The sequence below is a fragment of the Ovis canadensis genome, chromosome 9 (assembly GCF_042477335.2).
Source record: "Ovis canadensis isolate MfBH-ARS-UI-01 breed Bighorn chromosome 9, ARS-UI_OviCan_v2, whole genome shotgun sequence".
Taxonomy (NCBI): domain Eukaryota; kingdom Metazoa; phylum Chordata; class Mammalia; order Artiodactyla; family Bovidae; genus Ovis; species Ovis canadensis.
In genome coordinates this window covers 25,985,046-26,000,238 of record NC_091253.1, presented here as the reverse complement: position 1 = coordinate 26,000,238, position 15,193 = coordinate 25,985,046, and the positions used below count along the sequence as shown (strand labels likewise).

Genomic DNA, 15,193 nt, shown 5'->3' with positions numbered 1-15,193 from the left:
GTGGTGGGGCGGGAAGGTGGGCACGCAGGGCACACGGCAGGACGAGGTGTGTCCCATCCCACAGCAAGCTGCGCACACTCAGACCGGGACTCACACGTGATGTGCTAAGTCCTCAAAGCTGGGTCCTGTCTACAGGCCGGAATTCCAGGGTGGCAGACAGTAGTGTCTCATTTCATCAACATAAAGACTCTCTTCAGGAGGTGTTATATACCCCCTGTGAAGAAACTCGTGGAGGCACCTGGCACCATGGAGCTGTGACATGTATGACCAGCACAGCACACCTCCAAGACGCCTCACACCCCTTAGGCTTTACAGGGACCACTCACCTGAGTCAGAGACTGCACTGAGACACGTCCCATCAGTAAGGGAAAATCTGGGATAGGCCGGCGCGGGTGCTAGCTTTTAATCATATACACAGAAGCAAGGGCTTCTGAAAGGAAAAACTAGGACAACCTAGTAACAGTGTGAAAGGAACAAAAACGTTGCTGACTTTCAGGTTAGCCTAGAAATTATAAAAAGGAATAACTGAGAGCTATTTAGGCCCGTCTCAGGCATCCTGGAATCAATGTCACTAAAGCAGTCACAGATGTCTTCAGTGGGTGGATTTCTTTTTCAAAGAAATTACACCAGTGATTCAAATCATCTACAAGAGAGAAGAATAGAAGTATGCCGCCTATCTAAACCCATCAGCCTTTTCCTTCCTCACTTTCCTGCTCCAGTTTGTTCAGTCTCTGAGTCCACCAAATCCACCCACTAAATCTGCTTACTACCACACCGTTCTACCTCCCAACTTTCTAACTTCTTGCCTAAACACCTAAAGAGCCCCCAACTTGCTCGCAGCCTTTTTAAGGTCCAATCCACCCCGACTACTGCCACCTCATTAGGGTGGGCTTATTAAAAAAAAAAAAAAATCCAATCAAGACATTCCTTACTTAAATTCTTTAAATACTCTCAACAATCTGCAGGAGAGAACCTAAAACCTGCTCCTTACACGGTGTGGTCCCGGCTCTCTCGCCCATTTCCTTTCAAACCACTTTAGCACAGATTTCAATGTACTGTGTTTTATAAAGTTCATCTCTTCCTCAGCTACAAAGTTCCTTAGACGACATCTGGCAAGGGAGCCACCTGGACTCGACACCCCCCCTGTGTCAGCATCCCTCCAAGGTACGTCACATCACTTGTGCTTGCAAACAGCATAGGACCGAACAGCAAGGAACTGTTTACAGGAAGCTCACTAGATGGAGAATTCAGAATTTATGCCACATGTATTTACTGTCTAACTAAAACCTTACAGAGAATTTAGAATTTATGCCACATGTATGTATTATCTACCCTTATGGGTAGTAAGAAAGCTACTTTTAGTTTAAAAAGTCACTTCTGGTTTTACACAAACTGCTACTGAAATTATATGGGAACAGTTGGCTCTGGATAAACATCTGACAAGTTTGTTGATATTCAGGCATGATAATTATACTTGAATTAAAGATAGAGCAAAGGTTGTATCACTTAGGACTTACTGTTTCTACTTAAAGTATACAAAATTTGCCCAGTATACAAAAATCCACAAAGTAACAAAAACTCCTAATTTCTTATGAGGTATAAGAATCTCACTGCCATACAGTGACAAACTCATATTCTCCCAAATGTTAGACTTAATCTAGTTCTAAAATAAAACCATGAAATAAACAGGATTGAAAGAAACAAAGGAAAAAAATGCATTAAAGCACTGTTCTATACCTGTTGATAGAAGAAATTCAAAGTTGGCTTGTCTTCAGTAAACTGGTTTAGAAATCCTTTTGGCAAATAACGAATTCTCAATTCATATCTAAAAAATAATTAACAAAGGAAAACAATTAGAAATAAGTCATTTCTTCTTCACAGTCCAAACAATATTGAGTATGGCACTGCCAATTACTGAAATATTATTCTAAAAATAAGTTTAAATATAATCTGTAAATGTTTCCTTTTGCTGCAAAAAATAAAAAAATAAAATGTGCATGTGAGTGTGCTACAGCCCGAGGTTCCCGCAGGAGACAGAAGCTGACGAAATACCCAGAGTTTCACCCAGAAGTCCCTCCAGCCCCACCGCCCGAGGGCAGCATCATGTTCTGCCCTGGGAAGGCGAGCTTTGCCTGCCTGGAGTCACACAGGATGTGTCTGGCTCCTTTCAGGAGACTCCACTGTCTCTTCGGCCCTGCACTGTGCAACACACCCCAGTGACTCATCCACGTTACCCTGAAGGCTGCTGAGTGGTTTCCACCTCGGGGCTGTGAGGAATAATGCTATGAACACTTTTTATAGCCCTCTAAAAAGCAATTTTTCTCAGGAAACCAAACCTCAAGAATGACCAAAACAAGTTTCACCAGAACGCTCTCTCTGTTCCTCATTCTGTACATATCTGTGTGTCCACCCGTATGCACTCTCACAAGCACGTACGCATCTCTGCTGGGGGTACACCAAGAACACATCACTGGATCACAACACGCACACACACTGTCCAGAGCAGACATGACCGAAAACAAGCTACAGGGCTGTAGCAGCACATACTCCACTTCCACGCGCGGGAGCCGTTCCACGTTCCTCACCTCTACTTGCACGTCCAGCCTTTTCGTGTTAGTCACCCTAATGTTCACTGCAAGAGCGCACACTTGCTTTAATCAGTACTTCCTTGATGAATAACAAGAATGGGCATGTCTCTGGCAGCCGGCCATTTTGGTTATCTTCTTTAGTGAAGTGTCTGTTAGACCTTTTGTCCTTTGTTTCTACTGAGCTGTCTGTCCCACCCCACCCCACTGATTGGTAGGTATTCTTTACAAATTTTGGATGCGAGGCCTTTGTTAGACTTAGTGAAGATATATCTTCTCCTACTCTATGGCTTGCCTTTCACTATTTTAATGATAATTTTAAAACCTATTTTTTTAATCTTCTAATTTTAATGGCATCTTTTGTTTTTATGTAGTCTTATTTATCTTTTTCTTTTCAGTAAATTCTTTTAATGTTTATAAAATATTTTCTTACACAAAAGTTAAGAGTTTTTTTTCTAAAAATTTCATAAATTGATCTTTTAAAATTGTATTAAGCTCATGAGGAAAAAAAACACAAAGGAGTCAATACAATTCTTTTGGTTCAGTTAAGGGTGGTTCAATGCAAGGTACACATACACATGTTTTGCTGAGATTTTCAAGGGTCTATCTTATTAAAATATACAACTGTCAAACAATAAAGTTCCACTGTACTTTGAATCTCAGGAGTTCAATAACTTTCTGTAGACATTCTCACTGGACAACTGTTGATAGAAGCAGAATAATTTCATTTTGAGTTTAGGACTTAGCACGCACCTTACAGGCACCATTTCTCTTAATCAACATAATAATCAGAGAACAAGAGCATAGTTATTCATATTCAGCAGAGTAGGAGAATGACGCTCAGCAAGAATAAGCAGTAGGCAGCCAGTTTCCAGGCTGGAAGCTCCAGGATCAACAGGCTGCAGGAGGCTTTGGTATTAACATTGCCCCATTTTAATGATTACAGGAAAAAAAAAACTGGCAGTCTGTTTTGGCCTGCTAAACATTTGGCAGCCTGGCTACACGTCCAGGCTCTTAACATCATCCCGACGATGATGATGATGATATCAAATAATGTTCAGGGACTACTTAGGATGTCACAGAAGTCGCGACAAGCGTTTTAACCAGATGACCTCTTTTCATCAGCAACAACCCCCAGGAGGAGCAGAAAGAAAGCTCTGCATCAAGACCACCTATGCCTGGGTTCTGGCTCCACCCCTTGTTCTCTGTCTGCCATCACTTCTCTGCGCCTCAATTTCCTCACCCAACTCTTTGCGACCCCATGGACTATACACAGCCCATAGAATTCTCCAGACCACTGGAGTGGGCAGCCGTTCCCTTCTCTGGCGGATCTGCCCGACCCAGGGATTGAACCAGGGTCTCCTGCATTGCAGGTGGATGGATTCTTTACCAACTGAGCCGTCAGAGAAGCCCTCATCAGGACGCTGGGAGAAGTGAAAGGGCTGTCACTGCACACATCACAGCCGTCTTGACGGCTGATCCACCGTATTAGCCATTACTCAACAAATATTTTGGCACCAGTCATCTACAGACGCGGTTCCAGAGTGGAAGACACTGGTGAATAAAACAGGCAGGAAGTACCAGCCTTCGGAAAATTTCTATTTTTGTGGTGGCAGCCAGATAGCAGATACGCTGAGTATCTCTGAGGTGGTAATGTGATAAAGACAAAAGCAAGGTAAGGGGAGTAACAGATGACGAAGCAACATTCTGTAAAGGGCGCCAGGGAAGCAGCCGACTCCAGACACCTGAACAGAGACCTAAAGGAAGACAGGAAGGGAGCAGGGCAGTATCGGCAGGAAGAAAACAAGCACATGCCCTGCGGCCAGAGGCTGCCTGGAGGAACGCAGCCGCAGCCCCTGTGAGTAAAAGGGCTTCAGGGAGGTGGGGAACAGAGGCGGGCAGGCCACACAGGACCCTGTTCGCCACAATCCGGGGCTCGTCCTGGTGGGAAAGGGGGCCGTGGGAACAGCACAGTCCTGGCGCCCAGCCAGGCGGGCTGTGACGAGCAGACAACAGGGCCACAAGGAGGCCGGGAAGGGACTGGTAATAGTGACCAGGTGCCCAGTTCACCCCATCTTCCTAGATGGGGGAGACCAGACTTTGAGGACATCCGCTAATAGCCAAGGTCCCACAGCTGTTAACAGGCAGCCCTGGGATTCCACTTCAGCAGAAACACACCTGAAGGCCCAGAGGCAGCATGAACCTAAGAGAAGACACCTATGCTTAGAACAGAGAGGAGTGTACGTGGGTTGGGTCTTGCTTGTGGGGTTGGGCAAGGTCTCTAGATTGTGATGGGGTTTCCTGTTCCCTGCTTCAATCCACTACAATATAGCATTTCCTCCCTCACAGCCCTACGGGAACTCCGCTCAAGTCTCTGAGTTCAATTCCAGTCCAGTCACCTCGCCCCAGTCCTTAAACCCCACGCCTGGCACCCACAGGGTCCTGGCCCAGCCATGCCAGCATCCCCTCTCCCTTCTCCTCCAGGAAACTGTCCATTTTCCTCATAGTGAAACTTCTGCTACTATTCTAAGAGCCTGGCTGTGTCTTGATAAAACATTTCCATGTCTCTGCTCTATGCCACTCCATGATTTCTGAACAGCGGCTAACTACAACACGTCCCAGATAAGATCATCCTTTCGCTTCTGCTTCTAAGTAATTGTTGTTGTTCAGTCACTTAAGTCGTGTCTGATTCTTTGCGACCCCATGAACTGCAGCACGCCAGGCTTCCCGGTCTTTCACTATCTCCCGTAGTTTGCTCAAATTCAAGTTCACTGAGTCGGTGATGTCATCCAACCATCTCATCCTCTGTCGCCTAAGTTAATGTATTACCATTGACGCTGCCAACACCTAACTTCCTCAGTCTTATCTCCAACTATGAGCACCAAGATACCCACAAGTTCACCAAGATACTCATTAGTTCATTAATGAACTAATGATGGGGAGGAGTAGGAAATGTTTTTGAAAGTTGAGTTGGATGAATATTCAAATAACCCTGAGAAGGCTCAGCTAGTCAGACTGTGTGTAGTGAAATAAACAAAAGTACAATTTCAGGAAACTACACAGATGACCCTTGGAAATAGTGGGGTGTGGGCAGCTGTTCTTACACAGACTTCCCATTTTAAAAGCCTAGAAGGGAGGACAGAAATTCACCATTTGGCAGAAATTACACTAATACTGCAAAAAAGAATCATCAATGATGTTGAGTGGGCGAAAATACAATGAAAGAGAAACTGCAGAGTCTCTGTATTTCCTCAGAAGATATTACTTAATTACAACGAGGGGGGAAAACAACCTTCTAGCAGAGAAACCTGTCCACCACCTTAAATTAAATGATCCAAGTTAAAGTTAAGTCGCTCAGTCATGTCCGACTCTTTGTGACCCCATGGACTGTAGCCTACCTGGCTCCTCCCCCCATGGGATTCTCCAGGCAAGAGTACTGGAGTGGGTTGCCATTTCTTTCTCCAGGGGATCTTCCTGACCCAGGGATCGAACCCGCGTCTCCCGCATTCCAGGCAGACGCTTTAACCTCTGAGCCACCAGGGAAGCCCAGTAAAATGAATCTTATCATCATCAAGGACTCACTGATAAAATGCTAAGTGAAAACAATAGCTTGACTGTGGTGCTCTTCCCCAAATGCTTAAACTCAATATAATCATGGGGAAAAATAAAACACCAAACAAACCCAAACTGAAGAACACAGCACACCCACCAGCCAGTGCACTTCAAGAGGGCCAAGGTCACGACAGAGAGAGAGAGAGCCTGAGGACCTGCTGCAGATCAGAGGAGAGGCAAGGCGACAGGACACAGAGGTGCACGATGCTCTGGTGGGGATCCCAGGCTGGAAGACGGACACCCTGAACCCTGATGACATCTGTGCATCAGTTAGGACTGCCGCAGCAATGCTAAGGTCCTAGTTTCAACAACTAAACTGTACTTAACTAAGGTTTTAACATTTAGGGGAGGAGGGCTGAAGGGGACACAGGAGTTCTGTGTACTGTTTCTGCAACTTTTTGATAACACGTTAAGAATAAAAATAAATTCTCACAAACTTAAGACTGACTGTCCTGTAGCTGTGTTAACAAAATACCCACCAGAGCCAGTTTTAAACCAGCCTGGTCAATGAACCTCAGCTTTTTGCAGCCACAGACCAGCCAGAAATCTGTTCATTTTTGTGCTGTGTGTGGTGCAGATGTATCCAGTAAACGTTTAATTAATCAATCAGCAAATTTGGAAGTCTATCCTGTTTTTCTAAAAGGTGTCACTTCCAAACTTGTCAGAATGTTCCTCTATTTACTGTCTTACTGATTTAAATATTCTAAAGAATTCTTGTTGAATTCAGTGTCATAATGAAAAACTAGCCTTTCAAACTAAGGTATATGCACAGATAATATCATTTCAAGATAAAATAGGAAACTATCAAAATACAATCTAAAACTTCCTCAGCTATCATTAGTCATTTTCTTTTGTCATCTATGAAAAAAAGATACCTTTCCTCTAAATAAAGGACTTTTTTTTTCCCTCCTGCAAAAGGTCTGAAAAAAGAATCATGTCTCTGCAGATGGAGGAGCTGTTCATCAGCCGTGAACAGGAGAATGTGAACCACATCTGATAACAAAGAAAAGGACTTTCTTTTTCACTCGCTCTGCAGAAGCCCCACAGTTCTCTCACAAAGGCCAACAGAGCCTCCTCTCAGGTCTGGCTCTCAAAGCCCTGAATCCCACACCAAAAGGACCAGGCTGTTTATCTGATTAACCTGCTCAGAAGTCAGACCACTCGGTGTAAGTGCTTTCAGAACACCAAAATTTAGCTAGCTAGAATTTAATTATCTAGGCACAAAACTTTAAAGTTTAAATCTGCTTGGGGCAAAGCTCTCAAAACTGCATGGCACTTATGGCTACAGGACAAACTAGGAAGGGCACTGTATTCGAACTTCTCTGGCTGACCCCAGAGCCTAGCAACCACCACCTACTCAACCGGGATCTCCCAGGACCCCGGGCACAGGCGAGCAGACTGGGAAGGAAGCAGGGTGGTGCAGCGCAGGGGCTGTGGGCTCTGCCGCAGACCTGAGGCTCCGCAAAGGCTCCTGAGGGCCCTCACGAGGCTGGAGGCTGGGTGCGGTCCCCGCAGAAGCCCTGGACTGACCACCTCCTCCTGACCCTGTATCTACAGGTCCCATATTGTCTCACCCACCTCATGTGTTCCCAACAATATTTTTTTATGTTTGTTTTGCTTTTTACTTGTATATGATGTTGTATGTCATCCTCTGGGACTTACTTTTTGTTTTTTAACTGAGGTAAAATTCACATAAAAAGCAACCATTTCAGAGAATTCCCTGGCGGCCCAGTGGTTAGGACTTGGGCCTTTCACTGCCAGGGTCCAGGTTCAGTCCCTGGTCAGGGAACTAAGCTCTCACAAGCCACATGGCATCCCTAACTCCCCCCAAAGCAGCCAATTTAAAGTGTGCAATTCAACAGTATTTAGTTGCATCCACAGCATTGCCCCAAGACTGCCTTTTGTCACACACTGTCACCTGGCTAAGTTTTATCCAGAGCTCCAAGTCTCGATGCTTTCCTCATTCTGACTCGCACAACATTCCACTGTGAATATTCTGTCACTGGCTATTCCATGAACGTCCTTGGGTCTCCAGCCTAGCATAGAAACGCAAGTCTCTCAAGGACAGAACCTGAAGTGGAACAGCAGGACCAAGGCCATGTCATGCAGAGGCTAAGCTGCAGGCAAGATCTTGAATTGCAAAGAGCACAGCCACGCGCAGCCCTGAGCATGCAGCTGCGGTGACTGATGCTACTCTGCACCCACTTTCAGGCAACGGTTACTGGGCCCACTCAGCCATCAGTCAGTGCTTCAGCGGGCCCCTGCCCAGGTGACCAACCATCAGTGAGCGACCGTTAGTGGTCCCGCTCAGCCACTGGTCAGCACCAGATGGTGAGCTAGGGGGCCCAGGGGGCAGGCCACAGGCTGTGTCCTGCAGGGTTCCAGAGCCCTCGTCAAGGACACCCACTGGCCGGGCCCAGGTCTTGAGGTGGCAGCGACCCTCCTCCCATCCCTGCCTCCACGACCTAATGGTGACAGCAGCCTGCATAGCATGCCGTCTGCAGGACCTGCCCCTCCCTGCCTGTTTGGGTGGCCTGAGGAGCCTGAGGGCCCTTTGGGTCCTGGGCACCCGGCCCCCTCAGTGATGACAGCTGGGCAGGGTGTGGGGCCTGGCCCTGAGGGAGCCACCGGCTGGGCTCACCTCCTCTCGGCCAGAACTGGACCTCGGAGAGGGAGAGCTGGGCCTGGGGACCTGGCCCTTTCTTGTCAGAACAGAGAATAACGTTCGTTTGGTGGAGACTCACAGGAGCATCGTTACCTGGCCATGACCTGACCTTGGGAACGAAGGCTCTGACCCCCAGCAGTTTGCAACAGCTAGCCCCGCCCCTCCCTCACCTTTCCTAGAAAACAGCTTTGCTGAAAGCTCTCGTAGAGCTTGGGGTTTTAAAGGCTCGAGCCAGCCATCTCCTTGCCTCACCTTCAATACGCCTTCCTCTGCTCCAAACTCTTTGACGTTTCAGTTTCTTTGGCCTTTACAGTGTGTTGGGCACCCAGACTGGTGTTTCGGTATCATCATCAGATCCTTAACCTTTCCCGCTATTAATACTGATGGACAACTTTTTAATACTTTTTGTCAACCAAACAGTGTAGATGGAATATACTGGTCCAGATTCAGACCTCCCTGAGCACTAAGGAAGCTGACAGTGTCTTCCTGTGATGACAGGTCAAACCTGTCTACCCTTTTATGAAAATACCTTCATGTTTCTTGCCCATCTGTTGGGGAATTTACGATCCTTATGTTTATCAGCAGAACTCCTGACACCATCTTCTGTCAATTACACGAGTTGCAACTTGTTTCTGCATTTTTCCTTTTGGCCACACCTCATAACTTGTGGGATCTTAGTTCCCCAACCAAGGATTGAACCCAGACCCTCAGCAGTAAAAGCAGCTAAACCACCGGAACACTGAGGAATTGTCCTTTCTGCACTTTCTAAAAATACATCTTTTGATGTACAGAATGCTTTCATCTCATAAAGGGCAAATTTGCTATTCTCGTCTTTTAAGAATGAACGTTTTTGGGTTACTAAGAAAATCTTCCTGCTCTAGGGCCAAAGACACATTCACTATACGTCCCATTAGAGACACATTCACTCTATGTTTCATTAAACTTTTTTTAAAAACTTGATCCACCTCAGGTGGACTTCTGTGTATTGCTCAAGGCAGGATCTAATTCTGTTGTTCCTCTTCCTATGAGGACATGTATGAAACCAGCCCTTCCCTTCCCCGATGACATGTCGTGACAACTCTGTAGGGCCACCCTGCCTGAGACAGTTACTACCAAATGTGTGCTGCACGTGCTTACAGAGGCATTGGAAGAAATGAAGACTCAATTAAACAAGCTTAGCTCTCAGATTTACTTAACAATATGAATAGATGCTATAGCAGATAGTGTGAAAAATAAAAATCTACGCTCAAAAACCTCACAGGAGTAGAAACTAACGTCATTATTCCGATGAGTCCTGGCACTTTCGTTTCAGTGTTCACGTCCTGCTCAGAACTAAAGCCAGAGCTGCAGCTGCCCTCACGGACTGAGGGAGGAGATCTCCACGTTCTGTCTCCTGTAGTCACACACTGAACACAGGCAGGGAGAAGAAAGAGCTGGTGCGTGAAGCCAGTTTCCACTCTGCCACCCACTGAAGCTGTGTGACCGTGGGCAGGTTATCAAGCCTCTCACACAATGTCTGACATCCAATACGCAGCAAGCTAATATGAGAAGACTGTTACTAAGTAGTACTATTCGGTTTCTAGTTGGTAATTTCATTATCACTGACTCACTTCCCCTTAAACTGCATTTTACCAGGTGCCTACTTTATCCCAGGCATGACCAGAACCCAGCAGTAGAGCAGTGAACACGATGGAGGCCCTGAGGGAGAAAGACTGTCCCAGGCAGGCAGGGGGCTCTGCAGACAGAAAGGCTGGAGAAGGCCCCGGGGAGGAGGTGACGGTGGAGCACCTGCCCTAACAAGGGGAGGGCCAAGCCATGCCAGCAACAGCAGAACAGCATATGCAGCAGCAGAGCATCAAGTTCAGAGGCACTAGGGACAAGCCGCTTGGGGTGTTTAAGAGCCAGTGTGGCCAAGGCTGAGCAAGTGGAAAGCTGGAAAAGATAAAGGCAAAGAGAGAAATGAGACAAGAGCTGTTCTGTTCAACAAGAAGGCAGGCAACAGCGAAGAGACCATCAAATGAGACCCCAACCTGAGCACCTATGAAAACTGAAACTTCAAAGAGACCACAGCTGCTCCAGTGAAGGTAGGGGAGCAGGAGGTGGAGAAAAGACCAAGAGGTAACCACAAACCTGGAGTGAGCTCCGGGTGAGTCGGGGCCGGGGGAGGGGTGGGGGGTAGCTCCTGGAAATTTCTGAGCGGGAATGGTTTACCCATTTCTTTGGATGTTCACATTTTAAAAGGTTTGTTCACAAATTCTGAGCTCAACCTTGTAACGTATCTCAGTATAGCTGCTTCTCGCTCCTCCAAGTACTACTCTCCTGGTCCATCATCTTCTGTGACTTTTTCCTGGGTTATTGTAGTGACCTGTCCGTTGGTTTCCTGAGATTATCCAAGGAAAGTGTGAATTTAACACCAAAGGCAGGTCTAGGGAGGCTAGGGAGAGGTCAGTGGAGCAGCCCCAAATATCAACGTCAGCAGAAGGCAGCGATGGTCAATGAAGCAGGAGGAAACCCTTCACCAGAAGAGTCTGGTATCCAGGAGGCTGAGTGAAGAAAGCATGCTTGGCATCCACAGGGGCTTGGTCCCAGAACCCCACAGACACTGAGATCACGAAATGCTCGTGTAAAATGGTGCAGTCTGTGCACAAAAGCTGCACGACATTGCACAAACTCTCATACACTTGAGAGCATCAGGATTATTTACAATGCAATGTACAACGTAAATGCTATGTAACCAGTTACTGGCACAGCAAGTTCAAGTTTTGCTTTTTGGAACTCTCTGGAATCCACCCTCACACCCAGAATTTTGGATCTGTAGTTGGTTGAAGCCTGGTTCCCTGGCTGCGGTACCAGGGAACCCACAGACACTGAGGGGCGGCTGTACTTAGACAGGACTACGTGACTGGCTGTAGCCAGGAGGTTCTACAGAGGGCAGATTGGACAGTGAAGGGGCAGAGCCCATTAAAGCCAGGCTGTCAGGAGGCTGGGCCTTTTCCTTTGAACCATAAATTACTTAGAAACATGTTTTTAAGTTGCTTAATATATAGTTATGTGCAGGATCCTGTATTTCTACATTAGAGAAAACAGTTAAATACATAACTTAAAAACTACTGTTTACTAACTATTGTTTTGTGTTCTTCCCTTTATTAGAATGGTAAGTCCTATTCCTTCAAGACTAGTTCTGCTTTATATATTTTGAGGAGTTTATAAGTTTAAGAGCTACATCTCTTTCTATACTTATTAAATTATTGGTGAAATGAGCATTTTACTGTTACGTGGTTGCCCTCTACATCCATAATAAAGCTTCTTTGCCTAAAATTTATTTCACAGGGTGTTAACAGCACAATACTGATCTTTTTTCCTGGTTATTATCTGCCTGGTATATTTATACTCAAGTTTTAAGTGAGTTTTTCAAATTGAAAGTCAGGACTCATTAGAAGGCAGGGAAATTCTTTTCACTATTCATTTATTAATTCATTTTACTAACGTAGAACAAAACAGAACATTGCCGAGAAAACCGTTTGACCTCAGCGTAAATAATAACGCTGAGTAGAGTTTGGTGAAATGTGTAGGTCCGGGACATATAAACAGCTCTGAGACACACATACAGGCATACACGTGTGCTAGATCTCATGGTAAAACACATGGCTTCCTCCGAGTCAAAGAAAGATGTTTGAACGTCACTGTTCCGGATACATCCTGTGAACAGCAGACAGCTTGGCCTCACGTTCTAATCCACTCTAGTAGCCTCTGACAGTCATCCACTGCTAGCACCTGTGCATCTCACTTGTGACTTCTATTCATCCTGCTTCCCCACGATGCTTCTGTTTCTTTCCTTCTTTTTGATCCCTACATTTCTCTAGTATCTACTTGCCCAATGACCATTTAAGCTGTACTTCTAATGTTGGAGCTGTTACCCTCATATTTAGCTGACAAAGCTTTATTCTATCACCCCTGTTCCAACCTGCACCCAGTACTGAGCTCTACTTTTTTTAGTATAAAAAAATCTGTTCTCATTAGTTTTCCTTCATGAAGCCAGTGCTCACTGATATCTGTTCTTGAGATAATTTAACCATGCAAACAAATATAGACTGCCAGTTACATTTCCTCACAACTTTGAAGCTATTATACCACCATTTTCTTGGCATTGATGATGCTGTGAGAAGCCTAATTTTTCTCTGCTTGTTTTTAACATCCTTTCATTTTCTTTCATACAATACTATTTTGCTATAATCTGCCAAAGTATGCATTTAGATTTACCCAATTTGAGATTTTTCTGTTAATCCTATATTTAAGGACTCATGTCACTCACTGATTCTAGAAAGTTCTCAGCTATTTTCCCTTCAGATTATTTCCTCTTCCTCATTCTTTTTATTCTCTTCTTCAGAGTTCCTGTTAGAAAAGGGCTGACCTTCTCATTCTTCATGTTACATAAATCTGCTTTCATAATTTCCATCTGTTCATCTCTGTGCTACGTTTTGGGCAAGTTTTCTCAGATCCATCTTCCTGTTTACTAACTGTTCAGCTATGTCTAATCTGCTGCTTTATCTATCCAATGACTTCCAGAACTTCTATTTTGTTCTTTTTCAAGTATGCTTAATTATTTTAACAGCCTCCTATTCCCACTGTTATAACAGTTTGTATTAATCCTCACGCTACTGAAGATATCACACATGTATCACCAGTATCTCTGATCACATTTCCTTCTTTCATCACCTCTACCGACAACCCATGCACCTTCACTCAGCTCGTAAGCCTAGCTACACTCAGTTTTGAAGATCACATTATTCCCATTGAGATGGGCATGTTGATTTTAAAAACCCATACTGTGAAGTCAGATAGCTAAATCCAAATGGAAACTGTACCACAAACTATGTGAATGCAACTTAAATCCATTTTGTTGTGCCTCTGTCTTCATCTACAAAATAAGGATAACAAGTCTTTACCTCCTCGGGTTTGGGTAAATAAAATACAGAGTTTACGAATCATAAACAGCACGCAGCTGGCACAATGCCTGGCTCCTAACAGCCACTCAATGGTGACAACACATCAATGTCATCATCTTCACCACCCCTCATTCGAAGAGGGTCAGTCAAATCTTCCTTACTTATGAGGATCCAGGCTCCACTAAATAAAACAGTGCCTACATCCTTATTACTAAGGTTAAATAAGCTGGCTTAAAAGAATGAAAACAAAGCTTAGATACCCCAGGATTTGCATTCAACAATTTACTGGGGACTAAGACTATTGCTATAATGAAGGCTGCCTCTGACATGTTTCATAAATTCAGAACGCTAACAGAATTGTTTTAATTAAAAATACCTAGAGATATGTTCAAGTAACTTTTAGCTATTCTTAGTTTTTAAACACTTGCTTAATTAACTGACCAAATAGATGGAGGTCAAATCTTTTTCAGCCATTGTTGAAAAGTAACCAAACTATATTCTTACAGACTATCTTGTTAGGTCAGTTCCAGCTAACTTGACAAATTTGAAAATTATATTTCTCTGATAAGCTGTAATTGGGATAGTATTTTTATTCAACTAAAGATTTACTCACCTAAACATGTTTGTTTTTCTTTTTAAATGTCTAATCTTATCTATTTAGATCCTTGAAGGGAAAGTAACTGACATTTGAATGCTCTCTTTACGCTACAATCATCTTTATTTCTGCAGCATTATCTATAAAAACAGGGGCTCCTGTGGAAGAGCTCCCTTATACTTCTCGCAAACATTAAGTGTTTTAGGTATACAATTTCCTACAAACACCATGGTTTACTGAAAAGTGAAAAATAATTATTAGGAGAGAAGCAGGGAAAGGACAACTATAGGGACTTCTTTTATTTCACCTTGAATGACTTTAGTTTCATTAGAGTCAGTATGACTTCACTGAGATCACTTCCCAGCATCAATGCTGTATGTGAACATCACACAGACACCGCCTCTCTCAGGTGAGCTGCGATCACTGGGCATGACGGAGTGAGCTCTGCAGCACATCAATACGGCCATCAGGTGTGGTCACTTCCAGGCACGAAAGGATGCCAGCAGCACAGGGAGCAGAAGCACTAGGACTCGGGAAGCGCTCAGAGCAGAGGCTGATGGAGCAGCACTGGCCAGAGAAGGGTGAGGGGCCAAAGACCGTCACAGAAGAGCGGAAGCCGGGAGACGGCTCCAGCGAGCCCACGCCGGGGGCACCCGAAGACGGGCTACACCGAAGTGCAGAAGAGAGCGCTGGCTAACAAGTGCCGGCCACCTCTGTGTGTACAGGAGTCCCAGTGACCATCAGTGAGAAAAGTAAACACAGATAATCATCCTCTCATGTGTGTTTCTAA

General features: G+C 44.9%; 1 protein-coding gene across 37 annotated transcripts in view; it reads right to left on the bottom strand.

The window, feature by feature from the left end:
* The window catches only part of PTK2 (protein tyrosine kinase 2), a 189,603-nt gene that overhangs the window by 99,531 nt on the left and 74,879 nt on the right, over positions 1–15,193 (bottom strand). For all 37 annotated transcript variants that reach the window (XR_011259146.1, XM_069600897.1, XM_069600909.1 and 34 more), the window contains one exon: positions 1,738–1,825. Coding sequence is in view for 36 of the 37 variants with exons in the window: in XM_069600897.1 (XP_069456998.1) it covers positions 1,738–1,825 (88 nt within the window). In the remaining variant the exon portion in view is untranslated. The remainder of the gene's footprint in view (positions 1–1,737; positions 1,826–15,193) is intronic.